The sequence below is a fragment of the Brienomyrus brachyistius genome, unplaced genomic scaffold, assembly GCF_023856365.1.
Source record: "Brienomyrus brachyistius isolate T26 unplaced genomic scaffold, BBRACH_0.4 scaffold72, whole genome shotgun sequence".
In the NCBI taxonomy this organism is placed as follows: Eukaryota; Metazoa; Chordata; class Actinopteri; order Osteoglossiformes; family Mormyridae; genus Brienomyrus; species Brienomyrus brachyistius.
In genome coordinates this window covers 905,842-926,529 of record NW_026042347.1, presented here as the reverse complement: position 1 = coordinate 926,529, position 20,688 = coordinate 905,842, and the positions used below count along the sequence as shown (strand labels likewise).

Here is a 20,688-nt window from a genome sequence, read left to right as displayed (position 1 = left end):
TCCTCTCCCTCCTGTGGGAGGTAAACCCTGGATCCTACAGTATTGGGTTACAGTAAAAACAAACGTGCTCCAGAGCATGTGAGCGGAGCGTGAGCGAGGAGTGGAGCAGGCGGAATTTGTTCAGAGCGCGGATCGGTTTTTTTAATTAAGGCTGGAGCAGTCGCTCTGTCTCGCTCCAATTTCGCTCCCATACCGCTCACACTACGACTCTGAGGCGTGCCCAAATCTACCCAGAATTCATCTGTACAATTATCAAGACCGTTACACAAATTGGCTGAGATGGTATTTGTTAAGTATTTCATAAAGGAAACTGATGGATCATACAAGTGTACTATTCTTATGAAACGTATAGATGACAATATTGTAGAGCAAGAACAACAATGCGGTGAAATTGTTTTAGTGAGTAAAGATTCACTTTGGAATCACTTTTCACAGAAACATGAAAGTGTGCTACATCCAGCCCATCGCAGGGCACACTTACACACACTATTCACTCACGCATGCACTCCTACGGGCAATTTAGCAAGCCAAATTATCCCCAACACGTTTTTGGACTGTGGAGGGAAACCAGAGTACCTGGAGGAAACCCCACGACGACATGCGGAGAACATGCAAACTCCACACATGTAACCCAGGCGGAGACTTGAACCCGGGTCCCAGAGGTGTGAGGCAACAGTGCTAACCACTGCACCACCATGCCTCCCCTGCATCACACCCACATAAAGAAAATACAGAAAATCTTATCTTAAAATAAACAAATAAATAAATAAGAAAACTAATAAATAAGCCTAAATTAAATTAAAAGAAATTAATCACACACAGAGTAATTTTAAAGTACCAGCCATGTATTGTCAAAACAAAGTAGTAACTGGCATAAAATAAGGATACATGTCATTCCACAATCAATGTTTTAGCGACTTCATAGCGTCATTCAGGGTGGTGATGGCCTCTGTGTGAAAACTGTTCAAAAGTCTTGTGGTGTGTGTTTTTATTGTCCTGTATCGTCTGTCTGCCTGACGGCAAACGTTGGAAGAGATTATGAGCAGGGTGGGATGAGTCCTTTATGATATTTGATGTTTTGCGGAGGAACCAGGGGTTGAAGATATATTCCAGGGTAGGTAGGTGTGTGTTGGTTATTTTCTCAGCAGCTCTGATTACTCTCTGCAGGGCATTTTTGTCAGCTGCAGAGCTACTGCTGTACCACACCAAGACACCATAGGTCAGGACACTCTGATGTTGTGGCAGGTTGTGGCAGGTTGATTCTCCTGAGAACTCTCAGGAAGTACAGTCTTTGCTGCACCTTCCTGATCAAGCAAATTCTGTTATGTGCCCAGGAACTTGAATGTTGACACCCTCTCCACAACTTCCCCATTTATCACCAGAGGCTGGTGATCCACCCTTTTCCTTCTAAAACCAATGATGAGTTCCTTTGTTTTCTTGGTATTTAACATCCAGTTGTTAGCTGTACACCAGTCTGCCAATCTCCTCCCTGTATGCTGTCTCATCTCCACTGCTAATCAGGCCCACCACAGCTGTGTCATCGGCACATTTCATGTGGATGACTGTGATATTGTGTGCTCAGTCTACAATATGTGTGATTACTTGCAGTAAGGCATAGAAATGTCTGAATAAGGTATTTAACAGCTGAAAAATATCCTCTACTTGGAAAACATTTTGCAAGCAATTAAAGGTTTGCTCTGTTTATGCAAATTTGCAATCTGTTTATGCTGCTGGCAAGAGAGATGCATTTTGAATGAATCCCTTGCATTAATTGTTAAACAGTCTATGCAGTTTGAGGTTTCATTTGGCCCCACTGGGAATTTACCCACAGTGCATTGGCAGTAGTCAAGTCAGTTTGTCTGTGTTAAAGTTCCCAAGCTGTGTTACTTTGAAAATGTGCCTCAAATTATACATATGTACATTTATCGTGAAAATAAAGGATTTGCTTAAAAAGCACCTGCTTTTTTTTGGCAAGTCATTGTCTTACACAAGGATGGTGTGAGGTTTGGTTATTAGCGTCTAATATATATATATATCCAGGACCAGGTTATTCAAGAAGCTAAGCACTAGGATGGTTACAGTCCCAGGCAAAATGGGTTCGAGAGAGGAAACCTGGCTGCGGTTTTTAAGGCTTGGGGATGAGGCTCATGCAAAAAGGCGTATTGAAAGTTACCCAATGGAGTTTCAGCGTCTGCGCGCATCTGAATTTTCAGCAAAAGGTAAGACGGACGGGAGGGTTGTTCTCGCGCAGTGACTTAGCGACAGCTCCGGGTAGCGGCTTCTCAAGCCAGTGGTTTAGCCACATGTTTGGGGCCACGCAAGCCGCGGCTGCCCCCCCCCCCACTCCCACCCCCACCCCCGTCATCCCCGACCCTGCAGGGTGTGCTGACCTGACCAGCCTGGACACCATGAGTCCGCAGGAGAGGAAGCGACAGGGTTACATCCACGAGCTCATTGAGACGGAGGAGCGATACATGGCTGACCTTCAGCTGGTCCTGGAGGTATGATCTGCAGTGGGGCCCCCGTGAGGTCTTTGCACTTCAGTCTGCTTTAAGCATTTGCAGTTTTGAGTTTTTATATTCTTGTCATGGATCTCATGTATAGGGCTTTGAGTGTAGGTTTTTGTGCCAGAACATGTTTAACTTATTTTCCCTAACATTTTGTTATCCCTCTTAACCTTTACTAACCCTTTCCAACTTTGCCCGTCTCTCATTTTTTTTTCTCCAGGTGTTTTACAAGCCCATGTCTGAGTCGGGACGCCTGACAGATGTTGAAATGGCCATGATCTTCGTCAACTGGAAGGACCTGATTATGTCCAACACCAAACTTCACAAGTGTGTCTTTCCACAAGCTTGTTTCTTCTTGGTAGCTGAAATTCTTGGGAATGAAACGTGATCCGATGCTGCCACCTTGCTCTAGGAATACGAACTGCGAGTATCGTGTCCCACAACAGCAAATGTCATAGGCAGAGTGAAGTCCCAGAAATAGAGAAGTGCCAGGAAAAGGAATTATCTATGCAGTCGATGGATAATAACAAAACAGGCTGCACAGTTTTTGCACTTAAAGAACTGACTGGAATGTTTGTTGAGAATGGCACTGGCCAGCATTCTGTTTTTGAAACTCACCTGAACTTTTACGAAGAAATTGCTTGGTACTGGACTTGGCGGCCTTTGCGGTTTTGGTGATTGTGTTTGTGAATGGCAGGGCACTGAGGGTGAGGAAGAAAACGGGTGGCGAGAAGATGCCGGTGCAGATGATTGGGGACATCCTGGCCTCGGAGCTCTCGCACATGCAGGCCTACATCCGCTTCTGCAGCTGCCAGCTTAACGGTGCAGCCCTGCTGCAACAAAAGACTGACAAGGAACCCGAGTTCAAGGACTTCCTCAAGGTGAGGAATGGTGGGCAGCAGCCCTGGAACAAATGGGAGGGGTAGATAGTTCATTGTTAAAGGCTGTTCCAGAGCGACCGGTAAGCGGGAGAATTGCAGCCGTCCAAATGTCCTCAGTGAAAAAGCGGTAGCGGGTTAAATGGATGTTGAACTGTTCTTTATTTTCTTCTGAAATGAATTACAAAGATATCTTGCGGGCCAATACTATGTTCTATGAGACCTCTGGACTCAACTCTTCTAAAGCACCTAGACTGAAATTTAGAGTGGTGCTTTAGATAAGGACGTAGGCTAGGGTTTCTGACTCCTAAGTGTGTGTGTGTCTCTCTCTCAGAAAATCGCTACAGATCACCGGTGTAAAGGTATGCCACTGTCCAGCTTCCTGCTGAAGCCTATGCAGAGAATCACCCGCTATCCACTCATCATAAAGAACGTAAGTCCTGCACATTGTCACCCGTGGTCCCTCCTTCAGTGTGCGATGTGGGAGGCATGACGAATTAGCCTCATCCAATTTGCCTTGGATTTAGCTCAATTTGGGTTGCTGCTACGTATGACTTTGCCCTGCCAAAGATGCAGTTCGTGTCAATTCCTTTGGGGACCAAATGATAATGGTTGTGACCATCATCATGGTCAGCAAATACAAGAAAGAATGTGCTGTTTTGCTGGAGTTAAATACCAATGAAATGCAAAAACTTCAGGCAGAAGAGTGAGTGTTGGGGAAAGCGCCCGGCGTTTCCACCCCAACTCCACATTTACGAGACACACACAGGTTACAGTTTTACTTGCAAGGGTACCCACACTCTCTGCAATGCAAACTACAGCAGAATGTGTTACAAAGGGTGGTTCCCCTTGGCTTCTTTATTTATAGTCAATGGGGGGCGCAAGAGAGGGAAGTGAGATTCTTATCTAAGTAGGCAGCTGTTAACCACCTACTTAGAGTACAATAGCTAAGAGTATGTGGCTAGAAGATAAGAAATAACGTATACATATATATTTACACTCATTGCTGATCATACAGAAATGATTAACAACTGTTTCTTCAACCTAACAGTCCCTCCTGTTTATCATGACAGTATGATCAGAAGCATCAACATTGTAGAAGTTGCAAAAGCACTTTAGGTACAACCTTCATTTAGACCACATTGTCATTATCCTGGAAAACATTTAATTCCGTTTCTTCAGGTCCGAGCCCTGCACGGGTGCTTTCGGCTCGGCCGTCATTATGAATTATATGTCTTCTTCATCGCCATCGCTGGAAACAGGCTCTGTCTCTATAGTTTGGGTAAGGGAGAGAAACATTGTACTGCGTGTCCGAAAAGCAGCATTAAGAGCTTGATTAATAAACATTTTCAAACATGGTATAACAGTAATAAAACAACAGAAAAATAAAATGAAAAACAAAAGAAGAGGTAGGCATGTTTTCATCAGTATTGACCACCATGTTCCTGTAATAAACCAGTCTAACCAGGATGAGGAGGACTGCGGTCGACTGTCCATGGTCATCACTTTTTGTAAGTTTCGGAGGCGGTCTAAGGCAGATGTCATATTGGGTGAGTGCACATTGTCAGGAATGTAAGTGCAGCACGTTTGGTTCAGGAGGACACATACTCCTCCTTGTGCGGCTGTCAGTAGGTCTAATGCCATACGATTCTGGATTACCATCTGTCTGGTTATGTCTAATTGTTCATTTTGTTTTTGGTTAATCAGTATCGAATCATTCATAAATAGACCTAGTCTATAATTTAGAGTTTCTACGCGTAGCATGAGTTTTCCAATTCCTAGCCCAGGGAACAGGGCCAGCATAACTTTACTGCCTGTTCCCCACAATTTATGTTCAGCGGGCACGTCGGTTCCCCACACACTATCATGGGGTTGTATTGATATCGAACGCCTTCTCCTGCTTCTGAAGAAAGTTTTACTTTCCTGTGCTATCAGGAAGGTGTGATCTGAAACAAAAATAAGAGCGCACACTCCAAACCAGTTCGGTGGTAAGACAAAGTATGCACGAGGTCCACACAACCATGCTACTCCGTCCACCCAATATGTTCCATTACTGGGGCGAAGCATCGAAATTGGAGATCCATACATGCTGTCTACATATGTTAGGTTACAGTTCGTGGTGTTTCCTCCTATCCATCGCGTACCATTATCTTGCTTAAAACAAATGGCATGCTGATATGTCAGTGGGTCTCGGTCCATCAAGACAGAAAAAGGAAGTGAGACATTAGTTTTAGCAACAGCGAAGTCTACCCAGAAATCCTGTATACAGGTACCATTTTGAAACCCAACGTCATCTGGGTAGTTTCCTGTAGCCTCCTGATACTTAATTCGGACCACTGTCATTCTATTAGTCCCAGGTATAGTTATGTTCACATCTTCCCCTGCTAGCGAAAATATAAGGGAAAGACGGCTCTGGTATCCTATTCCTGCGAAAGAAGCAGCGCACTTGGCTTGGGATATGTTCATAGCTTTACCATACACCGTAGGTCCTTCACTATGAGTGGGCATTACTGAACAAACATAGCAATTTGTCACATTTTTCGCTGTTACAGTATCATGTACATATCGGTACCAGTAGTTTTGCATAAATGGATGTGAGTGGTCAGCGGGCAACGGGCGTAGATGGAAGTCATCATGGGTCCATCGCCGTAGGTGCTGTAATGGAGCTGGTGAGAGCCAGGACAACCATACAAGTCCTACAACAAGAATGACCCCTAGAGTCACTTTACCACATCCCCACCCTATCAGGGCCATCCTAAATAGAGTGCAGCTCAGTTGTTTTCTTCACCGGGTTGAGACAACAGCACCCTATTGGTTACTGTGCCTTTGTAGCGGACTTCCACTGCTACTCTGTTGCTGAGGCCTCTGATAAGGGCTTGATGGGTTTACAGTGACTTTTGTGTATCCAGGAAGGTCGTTCTGCGATCTTTACTGCTGTTGGTGTTGTGAGGAGGACTTGATAAGGACCGTCCCACCGAGGTGTGCTCCAATCTTTCCGCAACAGGACCTTGACCAGGACCCAATCTCCCGGCTGCGTAGAAACAGAATTTACCGGCAGACTACTGGGGCTATGTTTTTGTTGTGATGTTAGTAGTTTACGCATCCAATCAGCCAGCGTATTTTCTCGGTCTGCTTTTTCTATGTCATTCATTTCAGTTGCTAGGGGAAATGGTCTACCATACACTATTTCAAAAGGTGTTAATCCTGCAGGAGTGGGAGTTATTCTCATCCATAATTTTACTAGAGACAAACATTCTGGCCTTGTTTTAATAGTGCCGTTGGTCCTTTCCACTAAGCCTGCGCTCTGGGGGTGATACGCACAATGATTCTTAAGCGTAAAACCTAATGCTTGTGAGCAAAGGGACATAGTCTGATTTACAAAATGAGTCCCATTGTCTGATCTTATAATATGAGGTATGCCATAGGTAGGGAAATAATGGCTTACCAAACATTTTGCAACGGTCATTGCATCACAATGCTTTACAGGGTATATTTCTACCCACTTAGAAAAGGTGTCTATAATAACTAGACAGTATTTCTTTCCTTGTGACCAAGATAATTCAATAAAATCCATATGTACAACTTGAAACGGATACTCAGCTGTGGGGAACTGGCCACGTTTTGGTCTGATGTTTCCTTGTGCATTGTGTTTACAACAAATTAAGCATGTCCTACAAAATTGTTTTGCATAATCAGAAAAATTTATAGCATAGAAATATTGTTGTATGATATGTACCATCCCTCCTGTTGAGACATGAGTATTTCCATGGCTCACCAAAGCAGCTGTTTTGTATAAATTTTTTGGTAGGATGGGCTTGTCATTCATATAGTAAACTTTCTCTCGTTGTATTGCTCCTCTTTTGATCCAACTTTGTACTTCTATTTTAGGAGCATGAATCTGTGCATCACATAGCACATCGCTATCTATAAAAAGAATGTCTGCCACTGATAAGGTAGGTTGTTTCAGTGCCGCTTCTTTGGCGGTTTTATCTGCAAAACTATTTCCTGCGGTTTCTGCAGAGTCATCAGTCTGGTGTGCTTTGCAAACTACGGTAAATGCACAACGTCTAATAATCTAAGTAGCAAATTCGTATGAGTAAGAGATGTGCCCTGTGATGTTCTAAAACCTCTATTTTTCCAGACTCTTGCATGGTGATGGACAGCTGCAAACACATATTGACTATCAGTGTAGATAGTAAGTGACTTGTTCACATGCCCTGATCACAGCATAAAGTTCAGCCGCTTGTGCTGAACAAGTAGAAGGGAGTGCATTGGCTTCTAACACTTCAGTAGATGTAACTACAGCATACCCAACTTTATTTTTTTCCATATCATTTTTTGATGCTGAGCCATCTACATAAACAACTTCTGATCCTGGTATAAAAGTTTGCAGAATATCTGCTCTTGGTTTTGTTTGTTCTTCTATTGTTGCTTTGCAAGAATGTGGCTCCCCATCCTCTGCGGTAGGGAGAAGCGTACTAGGGTTCAATAGGCCACACCGCTGAAGTTCAATGTTACGTTGTGAGAGCAAAAGTGACACTAAGGTAAGATGTCTTGTATGTGTTAAGAATGGAAGCGGTGTCTGCAACAAGATTAGAGACACAGAATGAGGAACTTTAAGTATGAGGGGGTGACAAAGTACCAATTCTGCTGATACCTTTACTGCTTCTGCAGCAGCTGCACAGGCCTGTAAACACTGTGGAAAGCCAGCTGCTACTGCATCTAATCGTTTTGAATAGAATGCTAACGGTCTCTCTTTTGCTCCGAATGGCTGTGTTAATACTGCTTTCATATAACCTTGATTAGCATCTACACATAGGGTGAATGGTTGTTGATAATCTGGTAGAGCAAGGGTCACATTGGTTTGCAACATTCTTTTTAAATTTGTAAAAGCATTTTCTCCGTCCTCAGTCCATTGTATTTTGTCCTTTAGAGTCATCTCCTTCCCGTATATTAAATTTTGCAAAGGTTGAACTAGAAAAGCATAATCTGGTAACCATTCTCTACAATAATTGCAGAGCCCTAAAAAGGACATCATCTGTTGTTTAGTCTGTGGTTTAGGTGCTTCCTGTATAGCTTGTTTCCTTATCTCTAGCAGCGAGCGACCTTTTTGTGAAAGGTTATGCCCTAAATAGGGCAACTGTCTTTTTGCAGTACTGCAACTTCTGTTTAGAAGCTTTATGTCCAGTATTGTATAAATGCTGAAGCACAGTTAGGGTAGTTTCTTTGCAATGTTGTTCTGAATCTGCTGCTATTAAGATATCATCCACGTATAGTAATACCTGACTATGTGATGGTATTTCACAGGTACTCATAGAGTATCTAAGGGCCATGGTATATACATGTGGGCTTTCAGAAAATCCCTGAGGGAGTCTAGTATATGTATATTTTTTCCCTTTATAGGTAAATCCAAATAAATGTTGAGAATCAGGGTGCAATGGTACTGAGAAAAATGCATTACTAAGATCCACTACTGAGAAGTAGCTTTTATCAGGAGTCAATGAGTTGAGCAATAAGTGTGGGTTAGGCACGTCTGGTGCTGCATGTTGCACTATGTTATTAACAGGTCTTAAATCCTGCACCATGCGCCATTTCCCTGTATGTCCCTTCTGGACTGGAAAGATAGGAGTGTTGCAAGTGGCTTCAGGAGCCTCTCGCAATATTCCTGATGCTAACATGTCTTGCACTACAGGGGCTATACCTTTCTCTGCTTCAGGTTTTAATGGGTATTGCCGGACGGTGTTCTGATTTCACAGTTACTTTGTAAGGTGGGAATCCCTTTACCAGCCCTACATCAGTGGGGGAGGACGACCACAACCCTTCTGGAAGGCGATCTAGATCTGGACATGATCCCTCCTCCAGGGTTGAAAAAATTTGTCAGGTTGGGTCCTTTAAGTGTGTGGTGGGAGTGGTTTGAACTCTCCATCCCAAAGGAAACCGCCACACATTGTGTTTCTCATCATAGCTCCAACAGGAGCCAGATACGGGTTGGTAGTCATTGTAACTGTGCATAGAATCTCGTAAGAACATCTCTACATCTCTCCACTGCATCTGGGGTGGTTTTGAAAGAGATACGTGTGGTGTTCTCTCTCTAAATACAGCTTGTTGCTTGTTAGATAAAATGACTGAGGCTGCTGAAAACCCAGTGGTGGGGTTAACATACATATATTATACAAGTGTCTTGGAGGGCATGAAACGTTTTGTCATAGACATAATCTGGTCCAAGGGTGTCTTTGTACCACATAGTGACGTGTAAGGCATCGTCAGGCATGAACTGGGCCTGTCTAGGGGACTGCTTTTCTCTAGTTTTCCGCAATAATTCTCGTGTCTGTGCAGTTCCCCCTAGGTCCAGAGACCAGTAATATTGTGGTGTTGTGGTTCCTTGCACAACATAAGCTTCCTCATTTACGATTGCTTTCATGCCAGTGGCTGTGGCAACCACGCTAATGCCCATTTGTACCATAAGGTCTCGACCTAACAAGTTAACAGGACAAGAAGGGCTTATTAACACCTGTGCTTGACATTCAAGTCCAGTTTCCTTATCTTTTACTGCAACTGGGTTTGTTAACTGATGTCTGTCTGTCTGACCTCCTGCCGTTTTTATATTTATGACTGATGAAGAATATGTGACTCCGGGAGGACTGGAGGTTAGGACAGTCCTACATGCTCCAGTGTCACACAGACACTGTTTATGACTAACTTCCGACTTGGCAAGGTTTCCCACTGCCTTTCTGCTAATAACTGACACACTGCTTGTAAATCTATTTCCTTATCTAAAAGGTTTTGTAAAGTGACCTCCGTTTCCTTTCTTAAAATCACCTCTGTTTTGCCTCGGATGGTGTCGGTAACAGGGGCCTCCGAGGGGGGTCATTGATCATTGTTTTCAATGGAGTTTGGGTTATATGGTTGTTTCCCTACTCTACAATTCCTAGCTAAGTGTCCAGGTTTCCTGCATGTCCAGCAAATGTTATCTTGCTGAGACGAATTCCTGTAATTGTTTCTGAAAACACCTCTCCCCCTTCCTCGGCCTCTTGACCTTCCTCTGAATCCTCCCCTCCCCGGAGGATTCATTTGCACTAACGCTACTACATCTGAGGCGCTGAATATTGTGTCTGTCTTTTCCTGTTTCTGCGCTCTCTGCGCGTGTTGGGCATATTCTAGTGCTTGTTGGACTGAACCAGTATTCTGATGTACCCAATGTTTGTCAAGATATTTTCGCAATTCGGGCTTTAGGCCTGCGACAAAAGCTCGTTTTAGCTGTTGTTGGTACACTCCTACTGCCTCTTCATCAAATGGGATCCCTGAGTTTCCTCTAAATACAACTCTCATTCTATCCATAAAATCCTCAGGTTCCTCTCCATCTTTTTGTTTACATTGCGCTATTCTGCCATAATCTGCTCGTCTCATAAACACTATCTCTATCCTTCCATGTAATTGTTGCATACTCTGTTTTCTACGTACATCTCTTAACTTACTTTGTTCCAACCATGCATCAGAAAAAACATATTCTTTTTTTCTGTCTTTACCTTCTTTCTTATTGGTAGTCTGTAACATCTCCAGTTTTAAGTTTAGCTTTTATACAAAAGTCTGTGAGCTTTTATATATCTGGAGTGTGGAGTTTTCCTTCAAACCCATGTTTTTTCCTCCATCTCTGACTACTTATTTGTCCTGATCCTGGCTTATATCCTTCCATAAACTTCTCATCTCCCTCTAGTTCCATTTGTTTACTTTGATTCTTCCCCATTGTTACCTTTTAATGGATACACTACAAAAAATAAAAAATCCTAAAAGCAAGTATCTGGCATGAGACCTCAGGAGGACACTAACACGGCCTTCTACTGCTCCCTATTAGAGCAGCGGTGTTAGTTTTCAGGGATGAAACCCGTCCTTGATCCTTCAGTCACCAGTATGTTGTTGCTTTTAGGGTGGATCGTGTAGGTTAATCTAAAACCTATAAAAACACATCCACATACATCAATATATATATTTCCAACAACGCCTACTTTCTCTCCCGGTTAATTTCGGCTAACCTCAACCACATGCATGTCTTGGCCACCTACTTATTTAGGTGCCGTATCTCTCACTTGGCCACCTACTCACTTAGGTGCCGTATCTCTCACCTGTATAGTGTGCTCTCTGATCCGTCACCGAGGTCCTTCAGACATCACCAGACGTCGAGCGCAGTTCTAACCACCGGCCTGATGACGAATTCACATCACAGGTCTTTCTTGCACCCGACTTCGAGTGGCTGTCGACAGACTTCGGTGTCGCTTCTCTCGGCGTACTGGAGACGTCTTCGGGGTTCCTCGGATCCGGCTCGAAGGACCAAATTCTATGTTGGGGAAAGCGCCCGGCGTTTCCACCCCAACTCCACATTTACGAGACACACACAGGTTACAGTTTTACTTGCAAGGGTACCCACACTCTCTGCAATGCAAACTACAGCAGAATGTGTTACAAAGGGTGGTTCCCCTTGGCTTCTTTATTTATAGTCAATGGGGGGCGCAAGAGAGGGAAGTGAGATTCTTATCTAAGTAGGCAGCTGTTAACCACCTACTTAGAGTACAATAGCTAAGAGTATGTGGCTAGAAGATAAGAAATAACGTATACATATATATTTACACTCATTGCTGATCATACAGAAATGATTAACAACTGTTTCTTCAACCTAACAGTGAGTATGGGTATTGTGAAATGTTGGATGTCAACTGTTACAAAACGTGCTGCACCAGTTTATTTATGGATGGATGGATGGATGGATGGATCTGATTAACATCAAACCGCCAGTAACTTCACTCTACCCTGAACTCCACAGTCCTTGTCCAAAGACAGAGTTCATTCTTAGGCAGGTCCCAGACCTATTTCCAAATCTCCTGCTCCCCAGATTCTCGAGAACACTCCAGAGAATCACTTGGACCATGGACACTTGCGGGAGGCTCTGGACAGGGCCGAGGAGCTCTGTCTGCAGGTCAACGAGGGGGTCCGGGAGAAGGAGAACTCCGACAGGTTAGAGTGGATTCAGAGCCATGTCCAGTGTGAAGGCATCACTGAGGTGAGCACATCTAATGCAACTATATCACGAAGCTCTTGTCTATAGCCTGGGTTTTATATAATCTACAATATTCCCTCCTGAAGTTCTTAACAAATGTTTGTTTACATGCACAGCCTCTAACAAAGTCGTCTACAGAGTTAATCCTACTACAAGTTAGGGTCTGGATTTTTGCAGCTTTCCTACAGTTTACTGGACACTTCCAATTGTTCCATTTCCCTACAGAACTTGATATTCAACTCCTTGACCAACTGCCTGGGTCCCCGAAAGCTGCTACACAGCGGCAAGGTCTATAAAACTAAGAGCAACAAGGAGTTATACACCTTCCTCTTCAATGACTTCCTGCTGCTCACCCAAGCAGTGAAGCAGTTCACCTCATCAGGGACGGATAAGCTCTTCAGTCCCAAGTGCAACATGCAGTTCAAGATGTACAAGAACGTGAGACTCTTTTTCATGCTGGGGAGTAATGGAGGGGGCTAGCAATACCAGACAGTTACATTTACGGCACAAAATCATACATTGCGTTTTAAATGAACTTTTCATATCCATACAATTCGGAGTAGAACTTTCTAGAAAGAGGTGCCATTTCCTTAGTTGTATGTTTAGCCCATTTTTACGGGCTTTCTCTACTGTGTGTACTTCCAATTTAATGCGAGTCTATGACCCGATTTTGGTCTTCTATCCAACCAGCCCGTGTTTCTAAATGAAGTTCTGGTGAAGATGCCCTCCGATCCGTCTAGCGATGAGCCAATCTTCCACATCTCCCACATCGACCGTGTTTATACTCTCAGGACAGAGAACATCAATGAGAGGTTAGTGGGGAAGGAAGGGAGTTAGAGAAGAGACTAAGGAGAATTGAACAAGGAAGCTGTGGCTTCAGTCCACAAGGAGGCTCCCTCGGTGTCCTGTTCTGGTAACAAATCAGGTGTTTCTTCTTATTTAATCAATCAGGACTGCCTGGGCGCAGAAAATCAAAGCTGCTTCAGAACATTTCATAGAGACTGAGAAGAAGAAGCGAGAGAAAGCTTACCAAGGTGAACTATTTTATTTGCATTTAATCCTTTTCAGTGTCTTAGCATAACCCTTCAGTCCAGTTTGATTATGTAATGGTTTTTTATTCATCTGTCTACAAAATTGCTTGTCCTTTTCCTATTTAATTTAGTTATATGTATGTGTGTGTGTGTATATTTATGTATCTGTAATATAAAATCCTCTAAGTCACCAGTATATATTCATTACCCTATTCAGTGTTTCAGAACCCTGACCCCATGTTTTAGTCCATGTTGGACGTTTCACAGCCAGAACCTACAAACCCCATGAGCAAGAATTTGTTTCTTCCAACCAGTTGAGCATAGAGAGTCAGTCAAAGGCTACTCAACTGGTTTGTAAAAACAAAATCTTGGTCTGAGTTTGTAGCTGAGCACTGGTTTTTCCTGAATTTGAGTTTCCCTCTTTTACACAGCCTGTCCTTCCAGTGAACACATCCGTTGCAGTTTAAGAACCTACTACTTTCCCTTTTGGTTGCTGTACAGTCTATTTATGCAGACCTTCATTACTGAACCCTTGATAACCCTATCATAGACTGCAGTGCCCCATTAACTACAGTTTTTTTTTCCAGTTGCTGTATCTTATTTCTGCCAATTCCTTGGGAGTTCCTTGCATCTTAACTTCTTTATTATGAATCTTATTTATTGTTCCTTGGTCTTTCGACTCATGCATCACTTGCTGTATGCATTTCCAGCTCGTTCCCTGAAAACCAGTGGCACTGGCCGCCTGCTGGTCACTATTTTGGAGGCCACAGAGCTCAAGCCCTGCAAGCCCAATGGTGAGGGTCAAAGGTCAAGTCCTATCTCCCGAAACTCCAGCCGCTAACCCCCTAATGCCTTGTACCTCATGTATGGCTTGATGGTTGGGTTTAATGGTTTTTTTTGATGGCCTACACCCTCCAGGAAAGAGTAATCCATATTGCGAGGTGACCATGGGGGCACAGTGTTTCACCTCCCGGACAATAAATGACACAATCAACCCCAAGTGGAACTTCAACTGTCAGTTCTTCATTAAGGACCTGTACCAGGATGTTCTATGTGTCACCATCTTCAAGAGGGACCAGTTCTCTCCCGATGGTTAGTCCTTTCTTCAGATGTTTATTTCTCCTCTTTTTACACGTTGACACTTCCTGAAATTCGTCTTGGGAACAGTTCTGATGTTAAATGTGCTGATGTTAAATTTCCCTTAGAAAAATTTGGGTGTCATATTTGAAGTTTCGTCTTGTTTTTTTTTTTTTAATTTAACTTTTAATTTATTTTTAATTTATTTATTTATTACACGTCATTTTAAGTTTCTCCATGGGGTATCACTGTGGTTTCATGCTTCAGGGTTCTGGTTCCATATCCTCCCCCTGGTTCTGTGTGTGTGAGTTTGAACATTCTCTTTGTATTTGTACGGGTTACTCCTACAGCCCAAGAACACATACTACGTTCTCTACTTTATGCCCTGGTATATTCTGCAGTCTCACTGCAACCCTTCTACTAGATAATTTCTTTTGTGTTTGACCGTTTATTTCTTTCCCCCCCCTATTGCTTAATTTCTTTCATTGTGCCACAATGGCCTGTGTTCTATTACTAGCGTTTGATGGTGGCCGCTTTCATCATGGCTGCTTGTATCATTGTTAGACTTCCTGGGCCGCACTGAAGTTCCTGTGGCCACCATCAAGAAGGAGCTGGAAAACAAGGGAGCAGCGACAAGGCGCCTGCTGCTGCACGAGGTGCCGACAGGCGAGGTGTGGGTGCGCCTGGACCTGCAGCTGTTCGACCAAAAATCTCTCAAATGAGGCGACGCGGATTGGTGCCATGCCATACGCCCCCCGCCCCGCCCCCGCCTCCACCCCGCTTCCCAAGACAAACGGACAGAGCTGAGGCTTCCTGACGAGATGCTCATTCCGATCCCCGGAACCAGCAGCAAGCATCAGCAGAGCAGGTTCTAGGCTGATGCCACGGGCAGTCCGGCTCCAGCACAGACAGGGTTCTGCCACGTTCACTCGCCAGGTGGCGTCTGTGAGCTGAGAGCTGTATGCCAGTGCTGCTGGAGACCGTCTGGACTCCTGAGTACTTCTGATAATGTGGACGTTTGACACAAATGCAAAATATAGGAAAGCCCTTTTGGGACTGATTATTGTTTACCACTGGATATGGTAATATCTCAGGTTTTTGTTTTTCCTGTCAGTTGTTTATAAAACCAAAAATATATTATGTCAATATCTTATCTTATTTTAATTATACAAATTCGGTACCTGTGAGACAAACCAACTTTACCAAGGAACAAATTTTTTTTTTTTTTTTTTAAGAAAAATCTTCCCTCACTGAAAGCAAGATGGATGTATGCAGTGTATGTTGTACTGAATACTAACACAGGACTTTGGTAAAACTAAGTTTATTACAAGAATCACACTACCCTGTAACTGTCAATAGGTCGTTTTTTTGTTTCCCCTAACATTATTTAGTGTCAGCAAACCACAGCACATACAAATGTTTGGAAACATATTGTCACTCCTAGATACATCACATTTTACTACTAAAGACGTTATGTTGCTTCATGTGGATTTAACTAACAGTTCCTTAATTGCTTATGCATTCATTCCACTGTTAAAATATTGTTATATTCCACTCAGAAAATCTTAATTCATAAAGGTATGAATGGAAACTAAAACAGGTAATTCTGAACCTTATATGTAAGACACACATCAGGTCAGGGTCAGGGTGCTGCTTTGTCAGGCTGCTGCTGCTTTGTCAGGCTGCTGCTGCTTTGTCAGGCTGCTGCTGCTTTGTCAGGCTGCTGCTGCTTTGTCAGGCTGCTGCTGCTTTGTCAGGCTGCTGCTGCTTTGTCAGGCTGCTGCTGCTTTGTCAGGCTGCTGCTGCTTTGTCAGGCTGCTGCTGCTTTGTCAGGCTGCTGCTGCTTTGTCAGGCTGCTGCTGCTTTGTCAGGCTGCTGCTGCTTTGTCAGGCTGCTGCTGCTTTGTCAGGCTGCTGCTGCTTTGTCAGGCTGCTGCTGCTTTGTCAGGCTGCTGCTGCTTTGTCAGGCTGCTGCTGCTTTGTCAGGCTGCTGCTGCTTTGTCAGGCTGCTGCTGCTTTGTCAGGCTGCTGCTGCTTTGTCAGGCTGCTGCTGCTTTGTCAGGCTGCTGCTGCTTTGTCAGGCTGCTGCTGCTTTGTCAGGCTGCTGCTGCTTTGTCAGGCTGCTGCTGCTTTGTCAGGCTGCTGCTGCTTTGTCAGGCTGCTGCTGCTTTGTCAGGCTGCTGCTTTGTCAGCCTGCTCCTGAGCGGCGCGCAGTTTGGCCCGGAGTTCACGCTCACGTTCTTCCTCCTCCTTCAGCTTGGCCTCCCGCTCCTCCTGGATCCTCCTCCGCCGCTCCTCCTCCTCCCGCTCCAACTTCACACGCCACTGCCGCTCTTTCTCCAGCTTGGCTTGCCTGTGAATGACATGATGCATCACATTGAAGCTGAATTTGGCCCAGCACCACATCATGGCCCTTCAATCACGTGATGCAGCTATATTTTCTTTAAACAAACCATCAAGGTCACGTCATCCATTCAAATTTAATGCTTTAACTGAACTTTGTCACACTGGGTCTGTAATTGACATTAAAATTGCTCTTAGCCATCTGACATGTTCTGACATTATGTAGGTGATGTGTTGACCCACTTAAAAATAGAAAAACAAACAAAAAATAAGTAAAAGGGAGCTCTGGATCCCCAAGGACCAGCTTGGGAAGCACAGTGTTAAAGTGATATTAAAAAGCGATTTAGGACAGGTCAGTCACCATTGCAGGGAAACCAAACCTGGCACCATGACAGCCAACAGAAATGCAAAAACGACAACAGAGCATGCAGGCCTTGCAGGAGGCCTAGCTCACCTGACCGCCTCCTCCTCCTCTCTCTTCCTCCTCTCCAACTCCAGTTCTCGCCTCCGCTGCAGGTCACATAGCTTGTCGGCCTTGACCTGCCGCAGTCTGTCCAGGACCTGCTGCTGCTTGGTCTGGCTTTCCCGGAGCTCCTGTGGGAAGGGACCGGGCCCGCACCACCATTAGCGCAGAGCACCAAGCCACACCGCCAACCACCACTCGCTATACAAGGTACAGACACCAGATCCAATTCAGAACACACGGGATTCTGGGCCATAGATTATGGATGGCAAAAATAACAATAAAAATAAAAAAAATACTCAAAGATCCCTGCTATTAATGCACTTAAATATTTCAACCAAGGATTGTTATACGCACTACAAGGAAAACGCCGATTATTTTCTAAATGTGGCTGAATTAAGGTGACAGCAACTCACAGAACAGGAAATGAATATGGAGCGAATGGAGATATCGGCAGAGACTGAAAAGTGAAGGAAAAAAGTAAGCTGAACACAACAAGAGCTTTGTAGCGACAGGCAGCATGCGATAGGTGGAAATGAGGAGGCCAGAAACACATCACAGGTAACGGCGATGAAAGTGGCACGGCCTTTCACAGGATCCATAACCCACGGGGCTGGGAAGACGGGATGGAGGGCGAGAGACGGACACGGATGTAGGGAGACAGAGGGGGGAAAAAGCAGAGAAACAACCTTAATCAGAAGGAAGAGACTGCTAAGGCAGCCCAGCAAAGAAAGGAGACCCTGAAGAAGACAGTCGTCCATGTCCTCAAACTGGGCAGGACGCGAAGGGGAGAGAAATGGAGGGGAGAGAGAAAGATAGAGTGAAAAATGAAAGAGTTAGCGGGGAAAATTAATGGGAGGAGGTTGGCCTGCTAATTCTTGGCATCAAAGGTAGAATGGCGTGGCGAGCAGCTCTTAATGTGCCGTTTAGGCCCACTGTGGGTCAGATCCGCCCCCCTCCCCTGAGACAACGTCAGCCTGAGTCACAAACGCGAGTGGCATCTTCATAGCCAAAAGCAGAATTACAGGTTGGGTGACATTGCTCCCCGTTCCCAAAAGCAGATGCTGACAGCACGCGTTGATGCATATTTACATTTATTTATTTAGCAGATGCTTTTGTCGAAAGTGACGTACAAGCGAGGATCAGAGAGCAGAGGCAGCCAACGTCTCTGGGACAACTGTGGTTAAAGGCCCTGTTTACTGCACCTGCCATGGAATTTTACCCCACAACCTTCCAGAGGGAGGTACATGCAGATGCATACCTCACTGAACTATGCATTGTCCTACATCACAAGAATATATTTTAATTATGTTTGGGTTTCCTATTAGAGAATGACACCTGCGTTGTCATCTCCTGACAAAATCTGGAATCTCATCTATACTAATGTGTGCAAAATGTCACTGGTTACTGCACTGCAGGGATGGGCTTCACAACTCAAAATGGGTGAAATTACAGTGGACTGTCAATCTCTGCCTTTAACCCAAAAGGAATCAAGGACAAAAAAAGATGAGTAGTTGGCATTGATGGAGAAAATGATGCCTCAAGAACCATTTGTTGTATTTTTTGAGCCCACTAGATGGTGCTCTTGGCATGCTTTGGGGCAGCGCTGTGGGGCAGCGCTGTGGGGCAGCGCTGTGGGGCAGCGCTGTGGGGCAGCGCTGTGGGGCAGCGCTGTGGGGCAGCGCTGTGGGGCAGCGCTGTGGGGCAGCGCTGTGGGGCAGCGCTGTGGGGCAGCGCTGTGGGGCAGCGCTGTGGGGCAGCGCTGTGGGGCAGCGCTGTGGGGCAGCGCTTTGGGGCAGCGCTGTGGGGCAGCGCTGTGGGGCAGCGCTTTGGGGCAGCGCTTTGGGGCAGCGCTGTGGGGCAGCGCTTTGAGCCCAATTATGAATTGAATGCAATCAAATCAGCAAATACAGCAAATGGCTCATGGGGCATCATTTTTGTCCATCACTAGTTAGTTTAGTAAACTGGGCAATCGATAAGTCCCACCTCCTGCCAATTTTGAGGCTTCACTTCTCCACTTTATTCTATTTACAAATGCTACTGGCCCCTGTACAGCACACTGGGCTAACTAGAGGCAAGCCACAACATTGATGCCTTTCTACCACCAGTAATGCCTCCTCACCTTGATGTCCACGTTGTACTGGTCCATCTCCGACAGTTTTGCCACGGTATCCTTCTCCAGCACATCCAGCTGCTCCTTGAGTTTCCGACAGACGATGTCCTTCTCAGTCACGCCCCTCTTTACGGAGGAAAGTGTCGGACCTGTATACAGAAACACTACCTCTAAGCAAGACCCTTCACCTGCAATTGCTTCATCCTGGGACTGACAATCTACATCTAAGCCCTGCAAGGAAGTCCTCCAACTTGCAGGGAAAACTGCAAGGGGGTTGGTGGCAGGGTTGGCACTCCAGCCACCGGAAAAAAATGTACACTGTTCCATTCCATTCGGACTAGTGTGATGCTGAGGTGTCACCCGCTGCACGACTACACTCAGGTTCTCATCCCTGAGGTGGTTCGTGTGGAGGGTGCAGCAACGCGCTGTATCAGCAGGGGGCCCTTACATTAACAACCCTAAGTGCACCTCGAGGTTATATGGTAAGTATTTTCTTGTTGACATGTGAGAGGGAGGGCTGTGACAGATAACCTGGCCCCCACAATCCCCCACTCCACCCAAACCCTACAGAGCCGAGATGAGTTGGTAGCCGACTTGTGCCCAGAACTTCTGGAAACTCCTGTACTGCTGGAAAAGCCTTCCAGGGGGGGTTACATCTGAAAGCTGGCTGAAAGAACGCCAAGATTCTGCATTGCTGTCATCGAAGCAAAACTGTCGACTGCCTCCAAGCCTTTTACTCTAAGGTGAATAATGTAGCTAAAATATAAAGATGTATTACAAGTGGGTGCATCCAAACTTTTGTCTGGTAGTGTACACCTACATTTTAGAAGCACAAGAAGCATGTACCACCCATGTGCCACCATGACATTTAAGTACTTCAAGAATGACTGCAGGGGGGGGGGGGGGCGCCAGGTAACGCAGGGAGAAGCAGGGAGATCAGACTCACCAGACCTACTGTTCAGCCCCATGTTGCATAGGATCTCCTTGCATCTCTGCTGCTCCACAATCAGCTGAGAATGTTTCCTCTGCCCCTCCTGCACAAAAACAGGCCAAACTCCCTCAGAAAGCTGGAGAATCCTGAAATAAACCCTCCCTGGAAACTTCACCCTATCTATCTATTGCTTTTATAGTAAATTCCCCCCCAAAAAAACTGCACATTCTCCAGGAAAGGTGTGAAGAACAGTCTCTCCCTTGGTTGCCAAAATCTGAAGACTGCTAATCAGACAGG

At 45.0% G+C, this 20,688-nt stretch overlaps 2 protein-coding genes across 3 annotated transcripts; one reads left to right on the top strand and one right to left on the bottom strand.

Moving 5' to 3' along the window:
* The first annotated feature begins 3,066 nt into the window (after positions 1-3,066).
* Positions 3,067-15,303, top strand: LOC125726459 (intersectin-2-like). 2 transcript variants are annotated; one of them, XM_049002827.1, is made up of 9 exons: positions 3,067-3,388; positions 3,720-3,818; positions 12,270-12,437; positions 12,660-12,872; positions 13,125-13,246; positions 13,386-13,468; positions 14,176-14,259; positions 14,384-14,557; positions 15,107-15,303. In XM_049002827.1, the coding sequence occupies exons 1-9, from the start codon at positions 3,242-3,244 to the stop codon at positions 15,262-15,264; spliced, it is 1,248 nt and encodes a 415-aa protein (XP_048858784.1). In that variant the 5' UTR covers positions 3,067-3,241; the 3' UTR covers positions 15,265-15,303. The 2 variants fall into 2 exon arrangements, with proteins under 2 accessions (XP_048858784.1, XP_048858785.1); XM_049002828.1 differs by lacking the exons at positions 14,176-14,259; positions 14,384-14,557.
* A 1,362-nt stretch (positions 15,304-16,665) lies between these two features.
* LOC125726460 (intersectin-2-like) lies at positions 16,666-20,477 on the bottom strand. Its single transcript, XM_049002829.1, has 4 exons — positions 20,407-20,477; positions 19,470-19,609; positions 17,339-17,478; positions 16,666-16,894 (listed from the first exon to the last, which is right to left on the bottom strand). Exons 1-4 carry the CDS (start codon positions 20,426-20,428, stop codon positions 16,714-16,716), a joined length of 483 nt encoding a protein of 160 aa, XP_048858786.1. The 5' UTR covers positions 20,429-20,477; the 3' UTR covers positions 16,666-16,713.
* Between the last annotated feature and the right edge of the window lie 211 nt (positions 20,478-20,688).

What these genes read in the sequence shown, in the direction of transcription:
- LOC125726460 (XM_049002829.1), bottom strand. Translation starts at nt 20,428, where the DNA reads ATGGGGCTGAACAGTAGGTCTG. An exon ending in GGGGCTGAACAGTAGGTCTG is followed by an intron (nt 19,610 to 20,406) that starts GTGAGTCTGATC and finishes TTCTGTATACAG; the next exon opens with GTCCGACACTTTCCTCCGTA. An exon ending in GAGGAGGAGGAGGCGGTCAG is followed by an intron (nt 16,895 to 17,338) that starts GTGAGCTAGGCC and finishes TGTCATTCACAG; the next exon opens with GCAAGCCAAGCTGGAGAAAG.
- LOC125726459 (XM_049002827.1), top strand. Translation starts at nt 3,242, where the DNA reads ATGCCGGTGCAGATGATTGGGGACATCCTGGCCTCGGAGCTCTCGCAC. An exon ending in AGTGTGAAGGCATCACTGAG is followed by an intron (nt 12,438 to 12,659) that starts GTGAGCACATCT and finishes ATTTCCCTACAG; the next exon opens with AACTTGATATTCAACTCCTT. An exon ending in CAAGCCCTGCAAGCCCAATG is followed by an intron (nt 14,260 to 14,383) that starts GTGAGGGTCAAA and finishes TACACCCTCCAG; the next exon opens with GAAAGAGTAATCCATATTGC.